This window comes from Prinia subflava, chromosome 7 (genome assembly GCF_021018805.1).
Source record: "Prinia subflava isolate CZ2003 ecotype Zambia chromosome 7, Cam_Psub_1.2, whole genome shotgun sequence".
In the NCBI taxonomy this organism is placed as follows: Eukaryota; Metazoa; Chordata; class Aves; order Passeriformes; family Cisticolidae; genus Prinia; species Prinia subflava.
In genome coordinates this window covers 27,992,851-28,013,699 of record NC_086253.1, presented here as the reverse complement: position 1 = coordinate 28,013,699, position 20,849 = coordinate 27,992,851, and the positions used below count along the sequence as shown (strand labels likewise).

At 41.0% G+C, this 20,849-nt stretch overlaps 3 protein-coding genes across 13 annotated transcripts in view; 1 reads left to right on the top strand and 2 right to left on the bottom strand.

Moving 5' to 3' along the window:
• The window catches only part of CRACD (capping protein inhibiting regulator of actin dynamics), a 147,905-nt gene extending 144,197 nt beyond the window's left edge, over positions 1-3,708 (bottom strand). For 3 of the 5 annotated variants that reach the window (XM_063401956.1, XM_063401954.1, XM_063401958.1), the window contains exon 1: positions 3,347-3,708. The gene's annotated coding sequence lies outside the window, so the exon portion shown is untranslated. Of the gene's footprint in view, positions 1-2,998; positions 3,120-3,346 lie in introns of those variants that run through there. The other 2 variants (XM_063401959.1, XM_063401955.1) reach the window with 2 other exon arrangements.
• Positions 1-20,849, top strand: part of LOC134552878 (uncharacterized) — a 279,873-nt gene that overhangs the window by 71,621 nt on the left and 187,403 nt on the right. The gene's annotated exons all lie outside the window — the stretch shown is intronic.
• The window catches only part of CEP135 (centrosomal protein 135), a 51,869-nt gene continuing 40,261 nt past the window's right edge, over positions 9,242-20,849 (bottom strand). For 3 of the 7 annotated variants that reach the window (XR_010080967.1, XR_010080969.1, XR_010080970.1), the window contains 5 exons: positions 15,741-15,943; positions 12,138-12,242; positions 11,610-11,756; positions 10,601-10,759; positions 9,243-9,883 (listed from right to left, as the gene is read on the bottom strand). Coding sequence is in view for 2 of the 7 variants with exons in the window: in XM_063401951.1 (XP_063258021.1) it covers positions 9,862-9,883; positions 11,610-11,756; positions 12,138-12,242; positions 15,741-15,943 (477 nt within the window). In the remaining 5 variants the exon portion in view is untranslated. Of the gene's footprint in view, positions 9,884-10,600; positions 10,760-11,609; positions 11,757-12,137; positions 12,243-12,537; positions 13,365-15,740; positions 15,944-20,849 lie in introns of those variants that run through there. The other 4 variants (XR_010080968.1, XM_063401951.1, XR_010080971.1 and 1 more) reach the window with 4 other exon arrangements.

Below are 20,849 nucleotides of genomic sequence, written 5' to 3'. Positions count from 1 at the left end.
ACATGTGTTAGCATTAAAACAATAAGCCATTTCAAAGCAACTTTGGGACGCGAATTAAATGAACTAAAATCAACTGCATATGACAATATTTTCTTAAATGGCCTTGTTAGAGGCATGAAACTTCTACTCCCATAATTTGGTACACAGCATACATATACATGTACATATACAAAGAAGAAACTGAACTGTATTTCAAAATGTATTGATTTACTTTACACGTTTGTAGTGGCATCTGAATCAGCTTCCCTCAATGTGTGGCAAAACAGCACTGTAAGCCACTTACCCAGGATAACATGCAGCAAGATCTCTACATTTTTCTTCCCACCAAACTTAATTACCAAATCAGTGTGATTTGGCTCGTGTGATGCACTGGTCTTGAACAGCATTAATTAAAAATATTTGTTACAAGTTGTTTTTATTTCTTTGTAAGGCTTCACTAATGTAAGTGAAAATGCTGAATGGGAAGCAAGGGTAAATGCTGTATGCTTCTGACAAAATATATTTTAGCTCTTAAAGAGAGAAGTTATGTGATGCAGAGAATCAAAAGAAGTGAAAGCTCCATCAGGAAATGATGGGAAACAATAAGTGTAAGATCTACAAAACAACTGATTGTTCCCTAAAGGCAGATCTCATGGAGTCTCCACGGAAACAAACAATTTTTATCCATCACTAACTAATTTAAATAACAGATAAAAAAATTTTGACCCCCTCCAGTAGAAGCAGTAACGTAATTAAAGTTGACCATATAACTTTAGGTTTCCTTCTATCACAATACTTAACACCAATTATTTCTATTTTACAGTGTACTTTATACAACTTTATTATTTCTTGTTCAAATACATTGGCTCAATGACAACATGCAGGTGTTTAGAGCATCTCAACATTCACATCATGTTGATGGCAGCTATTATGCAACTTCAGTGCCCTGAGTCTGTTGATTCCAAAGAAATTGACTGTACCTTTCCAACATGCCAATAGTAGGCTTATCCATTTTTGCCATGATTCTCCTACTTGGGCCTTTATGAAATAGACTGTATTGATTTTAAGGGAGAGAAAAAAATCCCTCTGAGCAATCAGAGTCAGCAATTTTCAAATATGAATAATTCAGAATATGAAAAAAATGTATTGTCTCTTGGCTTGTGAGGACAAAAAGTGGAAACATAGTCATTCAAGCTTACACTGTCTATAAAAATGTTTGTGTCAGATTTCATTCTAAAACAGCAACCAAATATATTCATATTCATAAATTCATCATCACATTTCATTCAACCCTTATTATGCCATGTATTCCTTATTTAAAAAGAGCTTACCTGACACATCTATAATAGGAATATTGGTATAACTCTAAACTACATTAGTCACAGAGAAATCCATTTTCAGTAACTGAGATACCTGGCAGAACAGTCTTCAGAGTGACTAAGAGCCAAAGCAGAAGAAACAGCAAAAGTTTTCTTTATTGCTGCAATCGGAGGTGTGAAACCAAAACAGCTACTTTTTAAAATCTGTATTTAAAGTGAAATATTATTGCCAAACGATGTTTTTAATGGATTTATTTATTGGATTAATTACGCCATTTCACAAATTGTATTACCTGTGTAACCTCACAAAACAGACCAAAATAAGACCTATTAGGAGCAAACTTTGGGGGGGAGGGGAAAAAAGAAGAAAAAACTCAGTGCCTTAGCAGAGGACTCAGCAAGCCATTCATACTTCAGACCAACTGTGTTTGCTACCAGTGCACTTCTAAAAATTCTGTTACACAGTATATAAATAAAAATTACATAAAATAAATAAAATTTGCTTGGAAGTGTGAAGCAATTTTCTCTAAAATGCAGGGTGCCCAAGTGAGTATTTGAAAATGGCTCTTAATTTTTGAACAGGCTGCACTAAGAGAAATTTTCCTATTGGAGAATAAGAGACCCAATTCCAACCAGCAGCAACCTCTTTGCTACATACCATATTTACCAATAAACATTTCTAAGGTAATTCTTGCAATTATCCAACTGGAGCACAAATAAATATACAAAACACTTTGATATAAAATTTCAATAGACTTCATAGTGTTCAATTCAAGCTAATTCTTGCAATGAAATATTCAACCTCAAACACAACCTATAATCTGATAAACTGATAACAACCAAGGAAGAGTTGAATTTGTCTATTTGACGAATTCCTGACCTGGATTCAAACCACCCAAGGTACATAATACACAGAACTGCTAACTACTGCGCTATCAATGGCTTCATTAAAGAAACTCATGATAACATTTACACCCATTGATTAATGTTTTGGTATAGTTACAAGACTTAATTGTCTATGCAAGGTGCAATTAGATTTATTTCAGTGATGGGAGTTTACTGAGCATGCATTACTAAATACCAAATAAAAGTCAGTTCTGGCTCTAATTTATCATCTTTAATCTGTTAAAATATGTTACTGCTATCAGCTATCTTAAATAACCCGGAGTCTAAGAAAAGAGCTCTTTTCAAACAATACCGTTTAAGGTATGTACAGAAAATCTGTTTGGCAGTGTAACAAATTATATTATCTATGTATCTATAATCGACAGAATACCTATTATTAGGCCTGTGGTTGCAAATTAATCTTCCCTTTCCCCACGGCCCCATCCCCCCAACAGCAGATCATTTTCAGTGCCATTATCGTCAGGCATATTAAATTTTCACGATGGACAGTTGTGGTTTCCAGGTCTCTATTTACCCCTTGAACTGTGTTTTAACTGGACATTTTCACACTTAAAAGACAGAGCAGACACACAATAACGTTTTATATACTACAGCTGCAGAGAATCGGATTTGTACCTGACTACCGGCAATACCAGCAATATTAATTAAAACCCCCCAAGCCGTCATTCAGTAAAGATCACTCCGTGACACAGAAAAGACGCGCGTTACACACGGTTCTGTGGCTGAAACAGGCGTTTTCTGTCTGAGGAGATGGCGAGCTGAGGCGATGTGCAGTGGTATTGCCTGTGGCTCACCTGCTCCAGCTGCTGGGGATGGGTGAGGAGAGGGACGCGGCCCCGGCAGCGCGGAGCGCAGCCCGCTCCTCACGGGACTCGTGTGACAAATGGCTTACGGGAGCCTGAACAAAGCCATGCTGCTCGAGAGAACAAAGTCATCTCTTTGACAGCTCCTGCTTTTTTCAGTGAAGCCGAAACAATACAAGACTCCCCGGGAGAACGCTAACAAAGGGGAGGCAGAAGGAATCGGAGAAAACCAGCCCAGCCATTGAATTCCGCGGCGGCGGCGAAGTGACACCTTCTGAAAATTACCCGCACCCCTTCCGCCGAACAAAGGCAGCCCGACAGCGGCAGGGAGCTACTTACGGGGGGTGTTTCTGGCCGTCCTCCCGGCGCAGCCTCCTGCCCCTGGGCTGCTGGCCGCTGGCGCTGCCGAGCCGAAGGGCACATGTAGCACGGAGCGGGCGGCACGAAGCGGCAGGGACAGCCCGGCGCGGCCCCGCGCAACCGCGGGTGGCTCCGCACGGACAAGGAGCGGCGAGGCCGGGATGCGGACCCCCGCGGGAGGCTGCGGAGCTCCGGGCTGCGGCGAGGCTCCCTCCCGCTGCCGGCACCGCAGCGGCCCTTGGCGGGGGAGCGCTGGGGCGCAGGGTGCTACCTGCGCTCCGTCTCGCCGCTGCCGGAGGGAAGCGCCGTGGCTGCCGCGGGCGCGGTGCCGCCCAGCCCGTCGGATGCCGCCCCCGCCGCGGCCGCCCCACGGCAGCGCCGCCGCCGCTCACGGGCGCCGCGCCCCGGCCGCGCCCGCCTCCCGCGGCCAGCGGCGCTCGGCCCTGCTCTGCGAGGAAGGGTAAAGCCGGCTTTATCCGCATTCACCGGGACCCAGCACCGCTGCCCTGCCCGAGGAGGAGAGGTCCGCAGCACCGCGCTCTGAACCCCCGTTTGTTCTCTTCCCGCAGCAAGACCGAAGTCTGAACCCAGCGCCTAGCCCGTGCTGTAGCTAGGCAAACACTTATCCCCTTAATTTACTGAAAAATAGGAGGAACTGCAAGAAACAAAAACAAAACCAACTGTTCCCCCACACTTTATTAGTGTTGAAGCACAGAAATCAGCCTCCCTTCTTCCTCTTGGCCTTAAATCCAGTATTTGTATCAGCTCTTCTGGGGCCCCACTCTTCCAAATCAGCTCTCTGCTGCAAGACTTTACCAGTGCTGGGCACCTGTTCCCTGAGTTTCCCAGGGAGAACATGGTAAAAGGATATGCTGCGCTTAGTCCTGTCCAGACTCTTCCACTTCTGGAACCAAAATTGATCCCGTGATTTGTGGTCCTCCACCACTGACAAGGATGTGTTCTGTCAGCCAGCTCTCCAGATTCGGGTGGTCCCTGGAGAAAAAGGCCTTGCAGCTTTGATTTTGTCTGCTCCTTAATTTTTGGTCCAGTCAGAAGTGCTTCTTCTGATATTCTTAAAAGGAAATGGGTCTGTAAAGCCCATGCTGGGCTGGACCGAAGGACTATCTTACCTTTTTTTTTTTTTTTTTTTTTTTGTCTCTGACTGTGCCTGATACCAGAGATTTTAAAGGAAGAATATAAACTTAGGTGGACATTACCTGATATTCTCCCACTCCTTAGAGAGCTGTTGCTCAGTGAATTCCCACGTTAAAGTGATATTTGTATATTTGTGTACAAAACTAATCTATGGCTCTGAAATAAACACTAATTGCTAGAAATCACTTTTTCACCTGCAGTCTTCTAGAGATGGCTAGTCATACAAGCCCTGGGAGGCGCAGTCTGTTCCCTGTTCAGTCCCACCACAGCCTACCAGGCACTGATAATTTATAGGTTTAGGCTCATGCACCATGTGTATTTAGATGGTTGTTAAGTATATTGACTGCTACATCTACCATTATGTAATTCATATATGTATCTATACATATGGATTTATATCCAAAATATACAGATACAAAGCCCCTTGATTACCAGAACTGATTTTTACACCAATCTCCAAAAGATTCAGGGGGTTTGCTCTGTTTGCTTTACTGCTCTCCACAGCACTTACACATTTTTAGGAGGTAGGATTGGGTGGTAGAGACAGAAAACTTCAAAAGTAGTCACCAGGAAAGAGGTGAATCCAGCTTTTGCCAGTTCCTTCAGATCGGTCAAATTGCTCAATTATGTCACACTTTTGTTGGCAAAGGTCAAACTTTTCACTTTCCTGGAGCAGGAAATAAGTAAAATTTATTGGTTTTCTTTTTCCTTAAGAACTGACAATTATTGGAAAGCGATGCAATCAAAGATCTCAGCAGCAAAGTGATGAATGGGCTCTGGCATGAACAGCTTTATTAGCAAGTTTTTTTTTTATTTTGTATAGTAAAGTTTAGTATCTCTTATTACAGAAATATTAAAAATTTAGAATTTCTGTGGAGAAACCCGAACCTTTCCAGGATGTGCCATGATCGCTGGAAAAGACGCAGGTCCACTAGGTGGCACAAAGACGCCACATAAAAGCCAGCAGCAAGCCGGCAGTGCCTTCCCTCCCATTCCGCATCTTTATGTATTTATGCAAAGCAAATGGTACAGATAAAGACTGCAGACACAGCTATAGTCCAGCAACCCACACGTGTCAAATAAAAACAAGTTCAGATGTCAGTGTGTTCCTTTGGACTAGAAGCTCGGGCTTCTATCTGCTCCTGCAGACCTTGACTGACTCACAGCTGAGTAACCATGCTGAAACTTGCTGTGTTTGTACTCATGAAAATACAGCCATCCCTGCTCAGGAGTATTTAAACCGAGAAGAAGCTACCAATAATCTCATTTTCCCCCTTTCCTCCATTTGCCATCATGCCATTCTACTTAGTTTAATTCCTGCGCCATCCCCTTGAAATGGAGGAGGACAGACCACTGGCAGCACTGGTGGGGCAGCTCTGCTTGGATGATGTCCAGCACACACAAGTGGGAGAGGCAACCCCCATGATAAATTCCAAAACTCACTCAAGCTCTAACACAGATATAACTAATATTGAGAAGAAACAATGGCCACTATTTTTATACTTGAAATTTTTAAAATGTCAAAGATCGTAATATAGATAAAGGTCAATTTTACCACAGCTGGATAAGCTCTTACCTGAACACACCATGGGGAACTGCAGGAAAGCTTCCCGCAGCCCCAGGATTTTTACCCCTTTGAAGACTCCCTTGTTCAAAACAGGGTCACCTACAGCAGGCTGTCCAGAACTGTTCCCAAGTGGGTTTTGAACATACCTGTGGAGGAGACTCCAAACTTCTCTTGGCAGCCTGTTGCACTATTTGATCACTCTCATGGGAAAAAAAATTCTTATGTTTCAATTGAATTCCCTGTATTTCAATTTGTGCTCATTGTCTTGTACCTCCCCTGGATACAACCAAGAGGAGACTGTCTCAGACATTTTATTTCCACCCACAGTTATACATGGGGATGCTCCCTCCCTCGAGCCTTCTCTCCTCAAGGCTCAACACCCCCAGCTTGCTCAGACTCTCCTCATGTGAGAGATGCTCCAATCCCTCAATCGTCCTTGGGCTCTTTGCTGCACTTTCCAAGGACATCCATGTCCGTGCCGTCTTGGGAGCCTTATGGAAGGCACTGTGTGCTTGGGAGCTGGTCACCTCGGGCAAGCCGTGTCTGCAGCCCTATGTGGGCAGGGCTGCCCCCGTGCAGGGAATCCGCTGGAGCCTGTGTCAGCTCTGCTGCTGCTCTGAGGCACAGATAACCCTGCAGCCTGACAGGAGATGGATGGGCTCACTCTTTGCCTCTGTGGTAAAGCCCTGCGGTAGCACCGCAGCCACTGGCACCATTCAGCCACTGCTGATCAGTGCTTGCACAGCATCAAGGCTTTCTCTCTCCCACACCATTTATACTGCAGCATGAATGGTAAGGCTTTAGGTCAAGGAATTAAGATTGCTGCAGCCGCTACGATCTTTGTGTGGCCTATGAAGGATCAGAGGATGAAATGAAACAGGAAAATCTTTTTATATAAAGTTGCAAGACTAGGGTTCCAAAACCACACACGCCTGGTTTCTTACTGCTAGCAAAGAAATATAAAGTTCTTCCCCAAGGAATGATTTAACTCCCAGCAAAACCTGCAGGTTTCATTAAGGAGTAACAGCATTTGCCAAGGTCAGGCTGCCATATACACATAATTTCTGTATAAAGTATTTTCAGTTGGAAGACTGAATCTCACAACTTTTTTTTAATTAGCATCACACAGGAATGTCAGTGTTTCTCAGACTGAGGATGACAAAAAAGAGAACAAATTGGGCTTTCCAACTGAACCCTAGAATTACTTATTTATCTTTAGGTTAATTACCTAAATTTTAGGGACATAATGTAAGACACAAATCCCCCCCAAACCAACTAATTCTAAGAATTTCTCAAAATCATACTATGTTTAATTCTAGTAATTAACATACTATATTAATTAATGAGATATTCAGGTTTTAATAAACTGAAAACATCTTTTTGTTATCTCTAAATTGCCCTGCTTCTGATGCTAGACTTTGTTTTGTAGAAAAATGGCCCCAATGATTATTGCTTCTCCTTTATTATTTCTCTAAAACTATTTTCCTCCCTCCCCAGTTGCAGACAATACGACAGACAACTTGAGTATATGGAGTTTTATGGAATTTCATGTCTGCCACACTCCCCCTGCAACTCACCCCAGCTGAGGACTACACACAAGAGCCAAGGGTGCTTTTGATCTTCCAGAAGGCAAGGACAGCATGGAAGTCTCTTGGAGCAGAGTCCAGGTGAGCCACAGTAACATCTTGCCCACATACAAGCATGGCATGGCATATGCAGTAGTCCAGGGATTTGAATCTTTAACCAATTTGTGCTTGTTTTCTACTTCAATAATTGAAATACTTGATCGAACAGCAGTTGTTTAAAAATTACTTTTGTTTCACTCAAGGTGCTTATAAAATGCATATAAAATAATAGCAACAAGAAAGCAAATTGACAGCTATACTACAGTCTGAATATTAGTACTCTTTTAATACTAGAAATCTGCACAGGCTTTGACCACTGAAAAGATACCAATTTTGTTATAACACCTGTGTTCAATGAGGCCCTAATTCTTTGTAATTGACAGATCCATGTAGGAATTACTACTAATTGAAGTGTCATGGTTTTAACTGTAATGCCAAAAGATGCATTTTTCATTTTCAGTAAAATGAAATACAGTTTTCAATAAAGTGAAACACTAGCTTTTAAAAATAATTCCAATTTAAAAGGGTTTATTTACAAAATAGGATGTTTAAAAGTCACCAATGAAGACATCAAGAGCAGGACATGAGTTTTCTCCTTCTTACTAAATCAAACTGAATAATTAACACCAATTAGCATCAGTGGAAACTACTGACTTAATTACAAACAGTATTAAAAGGTAAGTAACAGTTAGAGACAACAACCTCCTCAGTCTTGTAACTGGCGAATGAAAGACCTAGAAAATAAAATGTATAACATGCACCCATCATGAACACACAGTTCTCTACAGGGCAGAGAAACCTAAAGTGATACAATTATTTTCAGGTATTTCTGAATTGGTGTTCTAAGCTGGTTTTAATCAGTAAAATTTAATATATAATATAGGATACAATATTTCCAGTTAACACAATATTCTTCATAACTTTTAAGTGGAACAATCTTGTTGCAAACTAGATAAAATCTAAGAGCAAAAAGAAAGATCTTTTCCTCCCATGTTATTTAATATGTTATCTGCACCTTAGAGATGCTTGCAATGTTAGCTGGTAATCACAGCTTTTTACTGGATGTTAGGCAAGCAGAACAGAACCTTTTGGCCAGTGCAAGGATATGCAGCAATGCATCTCCCATTTCTGGTGCTCTGTGTAATTCTTAAGAATACACATCATGTCACCCTGCTGGCATCTAATTATTAGAAAATTGTATGTTCCTAACTGCATGTTACTTCAAAGCTGAAGTTTGAAATGCTCCTCTGCTAAACACAGCAGACACTTTCAAGATGAGTTTTCACTTCATTTATCTAATATGTACATCACAACATGAAGTCCTGTGTCACCTCTCCAACAGCTTGAATTTAACTGTGTGAATGATTCTAGGTGTTGTTCTAAGCTTTTAAAACCAAAATTTGAAAAACATCTTTGGATATAATTCAAAAATTTGAATATAAAATACTTTGAGTTTTTTTAATATTTAAAGTATTTCTAGACATCTTTAAAAATTTTTCTCTTCACTTTTTATTAAATATGGGATTTTTAAAATGCAATTTCACACAAAAGGAGATTGACAGAAACAGTAACAAAGAATAACTGATATATATTTTTATTAAGAAAAGGTACAGTAAACAAAAGACATTCACAAAATAGATAATCAATACTTTTAAATACCATAAAGAAAAACTTGAAAACAGAAAAGACTTGTTAGAAGCACAAACATAGGAAATCATCATGACTAGAAAACATACACTGGCTCAGCATTTTTAACACAGTTGGGGATGTTATTCTATGTTAGCTCACATTAAGATGAATAAACTTCTGCAATCATATGAGATAAGCAAACAAATAAAATAGTAAAATAAAACCAAGAGATTGTCAAATCAAGTACTCATTTCCTTCTTATAATTACTATGTTTCCAAAATTGTAACAAAACTTAGCCAGGCTTGACATAAAGTCTGTCAAACAGCCAGCAAAAAGTCAGTCACTCCTGCGAGTTGGGAAAGCAGAATTTTGCAAAGTTGATTACTTCACCCATTCTCAGAGGTTTAAAGGTCATCACTGATTTGAAGATAACTGAGGTAAAATACAAGACAGTATTCATAATTTATAAAAAAAAAGTTCTTGTAACAAGGTAATGCTTCAGTTACTCAAGTACTGGTTATCCCTTGAAGGTCATATCTCTGTGGAGACAGAAAAGACGTCAAAATATAGGTAACTATTATATTTTACAAATTAACATTAGGATAAAAAGCAGTAATTAGCTTTAGCCTCCTCAGATGCTCTTCTGTTATTCCCAAATATCAGCTATTAGCATATTACTTAAAACCCTAGGCTACTGACCCACTGCTAAAATGATTTACAAAAGTAAAAGTGAGAAGAGGAGGAAGAGAAAACTTCTTGAAAAGATTAAATCAGGTTAGACAGAGACAGCAGTAACACTACGGAACAGTAATTAGAATACACTTTACTCTGGTAAACTCCCAAGAAGAAATAAACAAGAAGGAGGAAAGATGGTAACAGTACTCCTGAGATCACTCTACTGTAATTGATACGTTTAAAAGGCAAGATATGCATAACAACTGCATGTGAATTTAGCTGTTAAAAACCACCATCTTTAAAATACCAATTCATGAAAATGGGGTATTTTCTGGTAAGATATTTTACAGAGCTGACATTGTGAAAATTAGGGATACAAATATTAGATAAAAATAGTGCACTACATGGCATCCTCCAAGCACAGAAACTGGACTTTCTATTGTTCTCAGGACTCACTGAGAAGCAAGGAAGACTAAAGACAATTCTCTACTGATGATACTCATTCTCACAAATATATAATCTGTCATCATCCCACTCAAAACGTTGTTTTGCAACATAACAGGGTATGCCTAGGGGCTCACCAGTAAAGCAAAAGGCATATCTGCTGTTTCATCCCCACTGTCAGTATCTCATTTGCTAGTTTCCACTTATTGCTTTGCCCAAAAATTCGCAGAAGAGAAAAACTGCTGACAAAATGGGTTCATGCCAGGCTGAGCTCAGTTCTCAAGAAACCTGTGTTTCTGTTAACAAAAGTAAGCTTAGAACAAGCCACATGTATTTACCAACAAAAAGAGACTTTAAAATCTGTTTGTTAGATTCATGTTTGTCACAGCACACATATTTCCTACAACAATCACTCTTTATCTCTCTTTGCCCTTCCTCTTTTCACTACAATTTATGATTCAGTATAGGACGGGTGGGATATACAGTCTATAATCAGGCCTTTAACACATAACTGGCATCATCTAAAACAATGATCGCTAAAAAACCAAAATTGACAGTGAAAAAGAACAGGTAAGAGGCTGATTTTGATTTCTTTTTTATGGACTATAGTGATCATGATCTTAGACATTCACAGATTCAAGCACTAACAATGAAAAACATATTAATTATTTTTATGCGCTTGTTTTGGAGATAGCTTCATCTAACGTGTAGGGTTCAAATGCATCTTAGTTGGACTCTTCTGTGGAGTGTCTCCTTCATTGCTGTACTTGGGAGAATTTCATGGCACTCCTCTTAATATGAACCATTCATTATTTGGAAACAACTATTAACAATAATAAACTGGTAAAATATATTTGGATATAACTATTGGTAGTAATATGCAGGCAACATATATTTGAAAGTTGTCAGGTGGTGCAAGACCATTAAGAAAAAGAGGAATGGGAATCCAATATATTATATGGTCTTTGGAGAGCACTTTGCATTTATTGGTTGCAATCAATATTTTATAGTAGGAGAGACAGCAAAAGCAGAACTTAGAAACATCTGAAGCGTGTAACAATTTCATATAATCACAAAGGCATTGTTTAGAAACTGTTTAAACCTGACTGTGAAACAGAAACGAGCTGCTAAAATCAAATCTCTTACTTTTCAGCTGCTGCTTGATCAGTAGTTCCTCCGGCGCTGCGCTCTGGAGAACAGGAGGGAGATCTCAGCGTGGAGCTGAGGGGAGGCGACGCCCGGAGGGAGGATGTGGAGAGCCCGTGGCGACGCATCTCCTGAATCGCTCGCTCTCTGCCAACAAACAGCAACCCCAGTCACAAAACACCTGGCTACTGCACAAAGTCAAAGGAAGGAAATGCAACTCGGCAAAAAGTCTCACTTACTTGTAAAGTCACTCAATTCTATTTCTATTTTCACAAAAAGGGATTTTTTTATTTTGAGAGGCAGTGGTAAACTCACAAAACTTACAAAGAAATTCAGAAACTGTAAGATTTTTTATTTTTTAATTAAGCAGTTTTCAAGATGAAAATATTCTATTCTAGAAAATATTAGATGACAAGAGGAAGAGAGTTTTCCATAAAAGTTCCCAGCTATTGAAAAAACCAACAGTTTAAAAGTGAGAAAGAAGAAATAAGGAGGGAGAGTCAACTCGCTGAAAACCCGGCATCTTACCGCTCAAATTGCTCAGTGGTCAGTTTCCTTTTTAAAACATCACAGTCAGTCTGCATCTGTGCAACTTTACTTTGAAGCATGGAAACCTCTCTATTGTTGCTGCTTCTAAAAAAAATCATGAGAAGCAACAAAGTTTTCTTTGAACAATGTCAGCTGGGAGCTCAGAGAAGTTAGAGCAAGATCAAACAAAACCAGATACTGAACATGTTGTTTCACAGACTAAATCAAAGACAAATTAGAAGCAGCAAGAACCAAATGAATGCAACAGGACGTTTCTGGAAGAACCTAAGGTGAGAATGAAGCAAGAAGCTGGCAAGCCTCTCACTACATCCTGACTACATCATGCTCTTTTTCAGACAAAGGTATACACAAACATGTTTGATAAAAAAAGACAAAACAATTAAAACATTAGTTTATTACTTTACTGTCCTCTGTTGCAATTTGAGATGGTCTTTATGTAAAAAAAAAAAGAAAAAAGCAGTAAATATCCACAAAAAATTACAAACTTAACAGATATGGCTTCAGTAAAAAATTTATCAAGTAGGCTGGAAATATCTGGCTAGCCATTAATACAACTGAATCAAATCTATGTAAAAATTGTATTAAAGCAAATACCAGACCAGCAAAACCCAGAGTTTGATAGCTTGTTAGCTACACCCTTGGTATTTGAGCCCAACTGTTTCCATTTCAAGAATCAAAATTAAAAGGAGCCTTGAAAATCTTAAGAAACATGATTAATGAACTTTATAGCAAATCATCAGCTTGGCTTATTCAATGCTTGGTTGAAAAATATCATCAATTACATTATAAAGGAAGAAAAATAAATTGTTGCATGTAAAATAAGTTGTCTAAACACAAATCTAGGCAGCTGTGTCATTCCATAGAGTCTTCAAAGCCACTGTGAGGTGGAGTGCTCAAAAATCACTTCTGGAGAAGCAAAGTTGTACTGGTTTACTGCTAAAGCACTAGACTGGAATTCTGAAAAATGAGTTCCATTCCTAGCTCAGTCACAGACTTCCTGTCTGGCACCCGTTGGTCTTTGACTCCAGGAAGACGAAAACTACTCAAGAGATTTGTTCCAAATAGAACTGCAGAATACTTTTTCTCGTGTTCCCTGTTCATCAGTAAAATTCCTAGAATGGTATCTTGATCCAGTATGTTGAGAACAGATGCAGAAGACAAGATATCTTGATGACATTTTATAAGTCCTTCAAAGACAGGCATATGCTTTCAGGATGGAGGTAATAATTCAGGGCCCAATATCATTATTGTAAAATAAGGAAAGAAAGCAAACAGTTTGTGAGTTCTGAGGTTATTCCATGTCAATAACATTTAAACAAAATTAAGAGCATTAAGTAAATCACTCCAAAGTTTAGAAATATTTTGAAACCCTTTATGCACTGTAATCATCATATAAGTTTACATGATGATACGCAATTTTCAGAGGACATCTGTCTCTCTCACAGTACATACACATAGCTCTCAACATATTCTATTCCCTGTTCTCTGTTTATTTAATTCTTTAATCACTCTAGAACATCAAGATCTCATTTACTGTACTATCACCCATGTAGCACTCAAAGTTACACAACCACTTACTCTTTACACAACTCATAATTACAGCACTGGAGATCTTCACAAGTTAAACTTAATTCTGAGAATCCTGCTAAAGTCAGAGTCAGTGTCATTTTCTAAATAAAGTAGAAGGACAGGTACTATAAAGCCAAAACTTTAAATAATGTTCAAAAAGTTTGGCACATGATTTTTGTCAGAGCTGAAACTCTGCTAAGCCAAATGAATTTCTGTGTTTTGCAAGACACAAATGTAATTGTCACATACTTCAGTCAAAGCTGTGAGCATTTAAAGTTCCTGCTCTTTAGACTGCAACTAGCACAAACCAAATAGTAGAAAATAAGGCATATACAACTAGCTCTCACACCTGAACACTTGCCTAGTAACATGCAGAGCCCTTGAGATAAACAGTGGAAAGCAATTCAACAGGATGGACACTCTTCCTCCAAGAGAACATACTCCTTCTTCCTGTAACATCCCACCCTATTAACATTTCAAGTATCGACATTTACAAAAAACAAATGAACAGTACAAGGTGTGCAAAAGAAAAATAGTGAAAAAGTTACTATGTACATAGTTAAACAGAGTTTTATAATGTTTGTACACAAAGTAACTGAATTCAATTTAATTAAAAAAATTCAATTTCATTTTAAAATCTCCTTCTTTCCTTTTTTTGGTTTGTTTGTTTTTTGGATTTTGTTGGTTTGTGTTTTTTCTAACTTTCACATTGAACTTCATAATCAGGACACTCTATTAGCTCATGTTTGTTGTATGCAATTAACATTTTTACCCCAAGTAAACAAAAATCAATGATACTAAAACATAAAGCAATTAGCTGTGTAGAGGTAATTAATAATGGAATCATCTCCACATTCACTGAGATCACTGCTGCTTGAGGTGGACCATCATAAGCCACAAGTTGTAGCCTCTACATAAATCAACCAAAAGCATATTTCTTGCACACATGTGTCACCAAGTTCCAGACAGTTTAGGTGGACTATATTCTGTATCTCATACAGAGTGTTACCTGTTCCATTAACTTCCATCTGTTTCCTTTCTCTCCCTACGTTGGTGTTTACTAAACAGGTGTATCTCTACATCTGAAATTCTGCTTTGACTTCACTCTTCACCACCATCTGCATTCAGCTGCTACTCCCCCTTCTTGCTATTTAATGCAGAGCTACCACTATACCCTGCTGATGGATCCTTAGGAAAATTATCATGTCATGATACTTGCAGGTTTCGTTAACAGCTTGATTTGATGTTCTTAAGGGTCTTTTTCAACCCAAATAATTCTAAGATGACACATCATGGAAACTTCAGATTCTGTGCTCCATAACATGAAGAGAAATTTTTAAATCTCCCAATTCTCTTCTACATGAATTTCACACACAAACACTTCCCCTCTTAACTTCATTGTTTCAAACAGATTAGTCTTATGCAAGTGTTGGTAAGTTATTGCTTCTTTAGGCAGATGCACAGCAGAAGTTGCTAGCCACATTTAGTGTAGGTGTCAGGTTTAGTTGTGTTCATATTTCAAAGGAATAATAAGCAATACAGGACATTTTCCTTAATAGTTAATATCAACAGCAGCAAAAGTTTTGCTTTTTTTAAAGCCCTATGACCTCACTATTTGTAATGTGATTCTTTAATCAAAGCAAGGACAATGGGCATCCTCAGTAGATAAGCCATTCACATTCACCATGAATTTAATATACTTGGGGTTTTTTTTGTAAGCAGTAAACACATGTTAAAATTTTATGTAGCAGATGTTTCCTTTGGAACTCCTGTTTAATTTTACTGCTTGCACTAAACTGATGTCCACCAATGTGCTGATTAATTGAAACCACTGTAAAGACAGGAAAGACCTGTAAAGAAACTTTAAATAAATGATGCCATGAAAGGCCAAAATACATTCCTGCAAAAATCTGCTCACCCATCCCAAACACCCAGATTTCGTGAATAAGTACTGTCACACAGAAATAGTTCTTTTGCAAACCACATAACACGCACACATTTGTTAAAACTTACAGTTTGCTCTCAGCCAGTGTTAGCTTGTCTTTCAGTAACTGAATCTCCGTATCTTTCTCTTGGGACGTTAATTGATTCTGAAATTCTTTGTCTCTACTAGTAGCCAATAAGGTTTCAAGATTCTGAACTGTAAGTCTCTCACTGGATAGCTGCTTTTTCAGCAACTCTATTTCTGATTTTGTATCTTCTAATTCTCCTAGAACCTAAGGCACAAATTTTATGTTATTAATACACTAATTTACAAACACAGAGAATTTTATTTTGTGAAGAGCTGTTACAAAAACTGAAATGATGGGAAGTTTCCTAAAAAAGAATAGGAAACTGAGCTCACAAAATAATGTAAAGCCTACTATTATTTTAAACTATACTTAATTTATACTATTCAAGCTGTACATCTATGAAATGTTTTACTGGGAGCTGCATTACTGAGTGCTGGAAATGTTTAGGTAAGTACCTGAACACGAACCGGCTTTTAACAGTAGAACTTTGCAAGTGTACAAAACCAGAATATACTATATGATACAATCCTGTATCCCTCCAAGGGTCTCAGCTAGCTCAGCCCTTCTTAGGCCTAATAGGATTATATCAAGAAAGACAGGAAAAGGATTCAAAAGAGGCTCTCTTACCCTTTTAGCTGCAAGTCCTTTATTCCAGGTTGATGTCCCGGGAGAGAGGGCGAGCTCCCGGGGGACAGGCTTTTTCTTAGGGTCTCTGAGGGAGGGGCTAGCTGGCACACAGCCAATGGGGTCAGAAGGGGAAGGAAGGGTCAGACTACATGACAGGAGTTCCAGGGGTCCCTGAGGGAGAAGAAACCATTTCCCCAGGGGGATGTAACATCTCCTCCTTTTTTTGTTTAAAAAGACACAGAGAGAAGTTCTCACATTCTGTTTAACACGGAGTGTGGGTTTCCCACCACTTATGGTTGGTAGGGAGACCGGTCCGCTTTAGGTTTGCCAACTCTATATGGTTGACTTCTGAGGTAGAAGATATGAGGCCATTAATAGCCTTGAAAATCAAACAGCGTAGGATTCCGAATGCTATGGTTACAAGGAAAAGGATAACAAAAAGTAACAAAATTGTTTTGACTACAGAAGTCCACCACCCAGTGAATCCCCAGCCCTTGAACAGTTCCTTGATCCAATCTTCTGATTCTTGCTTCACTTGTCCAATCATGTTGTTCATGCTTCGGAGGGCAGCATGGATGTTTGGAGCCTTTGAGGACAAATTCATGCAACAGAGTCCTTCAAATTCCTGGCATTCATGTCCATGTAATAGCAAGAGATAATCGATAGCGGCACGGTTCTGGATGGTGGCCTGTCTGGTAATCTCCTCGTCTTCTAGGAGGGAGCTGATGGCGATAGATGTTAAATTAGCCTGCTTGACCACCCAGCACTCTAGGTGGCCCAATTCACCTAGAGCTTTGGCTGCTGCTACCCACGGAAGAAACAGGGATACAGCAACTCTTTTTGACTTTGCCCAATGAAAAATGTCTGAATTACAATTTGGGTCCAAATTGTCAGCACTCCTTTTTTGAATTTTGTCAGCCGATTTGTTTTTGTGTGTCCATTCACGAATTAAAGTTTGGTTGGGTGTCAACACGGACAATCGCCCTATGGTACATGGCCCTCCGAAAAGCCGGGATGGAATTCCTGCCCATGCCCGATCCCCACAAACCAAGAACAATCCTCTAGGGAGGCTTCTGGGTTTGGAGTGGGATGGGTTGTCTGATGCAATGTGGCTTATATTATGACACCACCTCTTTGCAGTAAATTCTCCCCGGAACTGCTTTATAAGGTGGTACTCGTCAGTGCTAGAGGGTTTTGGGATGACAGAGAAATGGATGCAGTATGTGGCAGGGGAGGAACCCAATAGTTCTAACTCCTGGGGTTCATGAGCTACCCTGGGCAAACCCTGCACCCATTCCGCTAAGGGGTTCATGGTGAACACACCTTGCTTTTGCTGATCTTGGTGTGGTTGTGGGGTGTGTGCCTCTGGAATTTCGTTGGACTTGTATTTGTCCAAGCCTGCTGGAAATTCTCCAGCCTGCAAAGGAATTCCTACCAGACAGGTAGACATAGGATTCTTAGCTGCTGCAGTGGACAAACATATGTTTTCTTGCTGAAGTGTCTGTGCCAGGGTTACCCAGACGTTCTGACGTGGCTGAGGGATGATCCATGCAGCTGCCAGACTGTTCAGCATTAGCAGGATGACAACTTGGATGGGGTTCATCATAGGGTTGAGTGGGAGGTAGGTTTTCTCTGGAAGGGAAAAATAAACATTTTTTAAAACATGTTAAAAAGTTCCTGTTTCTGCCAGAAGGAATCCACCTCTAAGGAGGATCTTTCTCTTCCATCCGGCGGCGTCTTCTCTTCGAAGCATCAGTCACTTGCTTCTCGTCCCCTTCTGCTGGAGCTGGATTTTTGGGGACAAAAGGTTTCACCCACTTCTGGGGAATCCACCGAGGGCCTGAGGGAGTAGCCACACATGCATAGCCACGACCCCAGGTCACAAGCTCATAGGGACCTCTGGTTTCCCAAGTTTCAGGATCCCTAATCAAAACCGGTGGACGCTGAGACAATTTAAACTGATCACCACTATTAAAATGACGTACCACAGGTGGACTCATGTTTTCAAATGAACAGTTCAGAAAATTGATGGTGAACATGGCTTTGCAGAGCTTCTGCTGTGGTGTCATCCACGAAGCCGAGCAGTTCTGCCTAGCCAGAACCTGTTTGAGCGTTTGGTGTGCGCGCTCGATCACAGCTTGACCTGTGGGGGAGTGAGGGATGCCAGTTTTATGCTCCACTCCCCACTGCTGGACAAATTCCAGGAACTCCTTGGACACATACCCTGGGCCGTTATCAGTTTTGATTGTTTTTGGAATTCCCAACACTGCAAAGGCTTGCACTAGGTGTTGCTTGGCATGTATGGATTTTTCTCCTGCGTGGGCAGAGGCATACACTGCACCTGAATATGTGTCAATGCTCACATGAACATATTTGAGGCGACCAAAACTAGGAATGTGTGTGATGTCTGTTTGCCATACCTCACAGCTGCCCAGGCCTCTGGGGTTCACCCCCATGCCCATCGATGGCATGACCTGGAGCTGGCAGTTCGGACAGGTACCTACAATGGCTCGAGCCTGGCTCCGTGTTAGTTGGAATTGTCGGATCAGGGCTGGCACATTTTGATGGTAATGTTGGTGACTCAGTTTTGCCTGCTGGAAGACATCAGGGAGATGTGCCTTTTCAACTGGGGCAGCAAGGCAGTCTGCCTGGCGATTCCCCTCTGCGATCTCACCTGGCAAATCAGTGTGTGACCTCACATGCATCACGTAAAACGGGTGCTGTCGATGAGAAACCAAATAGATTAGCTTTGAAAGCAACCTGAAGAGATGTTCATTCTCTATTTCTTTGAGCACAGCCTGCTCCGCTCTGGACACTACTCCCGCCACATAGGCAGAGTCAGTTACCAAATTGATTGGTTCTGAGAACTTCTCAAAAGCTCTTACCACTGCGGCCAGTTCAGCCACTTGGGGGGATCCCTCCACAAACTCAACATCAGCTTCCCAATGCTGAGTCCGTGGGTTCCTCCAAGTCACGACGGACTTGTTGGAAGTACCCGATGCGTCTGTGAAGACTGTGAGAGCTTTGAGTGGTCTCCGACTCCTTTTCTCATGAGGAATAAGGTGGAATTCCTCATTGAACAACTTGTGGGACGGGGCATGGACTGATATTTGTCCCCTGTAGCTGTCCAGAGATAATTGGAGACTGGCATTGCTCTGCAGCAAATGCTCAAACATCTCTTTGGTCAATCTCTCAGGAGAGTTCTTTCCCTCCTCTGAAAGTCTGACCGGGAGGTGAATGCATGCAAAGTCACAACCTGCCAATTCACACAATCTTACCCTGGCCTTCCGAATCAGCTGTGCTATCAGCTCCTGTGGCTCTGTGATGGTCTTGGATCTTTGGTGGGAGAGGAAAACCCACTCTATTATCAACAGTGAATCTCTCTCTTCCTCGATCCACTGAAAGATCAAGCCATGCAGGTGTGGCAGTTTTCCTAGAACAATAAACTGGAAAGGCACCTTTGGCTCACACCGGTGAGCCTGTCTCTCTGACAAGGCTTTTTGTACCTTTTCGATTGCTGTCTTCGCCTCTGGGGTCAGCTCCCTGGGAGACGTCAGCTCCTTCTCCCCCTTCAATAAATTGAAGAGGGGTTCTAGATCTTGATTTGTGAGGCCTAGCCAGGGTCTTACCCAATTCAAGGACCCACACAGGGAGTGGAGATCTGCTAGAGTTTTTGGATTGCAGCCAATTTCTAAGCTCTGTGGAACTACAGTCCTTGCACTGATTTGCAAGCCCAGGTATTTCCAAGGTGGCATCCTTTGAACCTTGTCCTCCTGTAATTGAAATCCAGCAGAGGTTAAAACTTTAACCACTAGGTCAAGCGTGTGTTGGAGTATAGAGTCATTGGGGCCACACACTAGCACATCATCCATGTAGTGAAGGATGATGGCTTCTTTCCTCTGTGCGCGTATTGGAGACAGTAATGAGGCTACATATTGTTGGCATATAAAAGGACTCGATTTGAGACCCTGGGGAAGGACCCTCCAGTGATAACGCTTCATTGGGGCCTGTCTATTGACAGTGGGAACTGAGAAGGCAAACCTAGGGGCATCTTCAGGGTGCAATGGGATTTGGAAAAAACAGTCCTTGATGTCTAAGACAGCCAATTTCCAATCTCGGGGGAGCATAGTAGGAGTGGGCATCCCTGGTTGGAGGGGTCCCATGTCTTCTACTATTTTATTAATTTCTCTTAGATCATGGAGCAACCTCCACTTGTCCTTTCCCGGTTTCTTTATCACAAAGATCGGGAAATTCCAGGGGCTAGTTGTCTCCACAATGTGTCCCTGAGCCAATTGCTCTTCCACGAGTTTTTCCAGCGCCTTGAGCTTTTCTTTACTCAAAGGCCACTGTGCTACCCATCTGGGGGTGTTTTCCAACCACTTTAACTTCTGGGTAGGGCGCTCCACAGTGGCTGCTTGCAAAAATCCTGGGGTGTTTTAGGAATGACCAATCGGACTCCCCACTGAGACATGGTGTCTCTCCC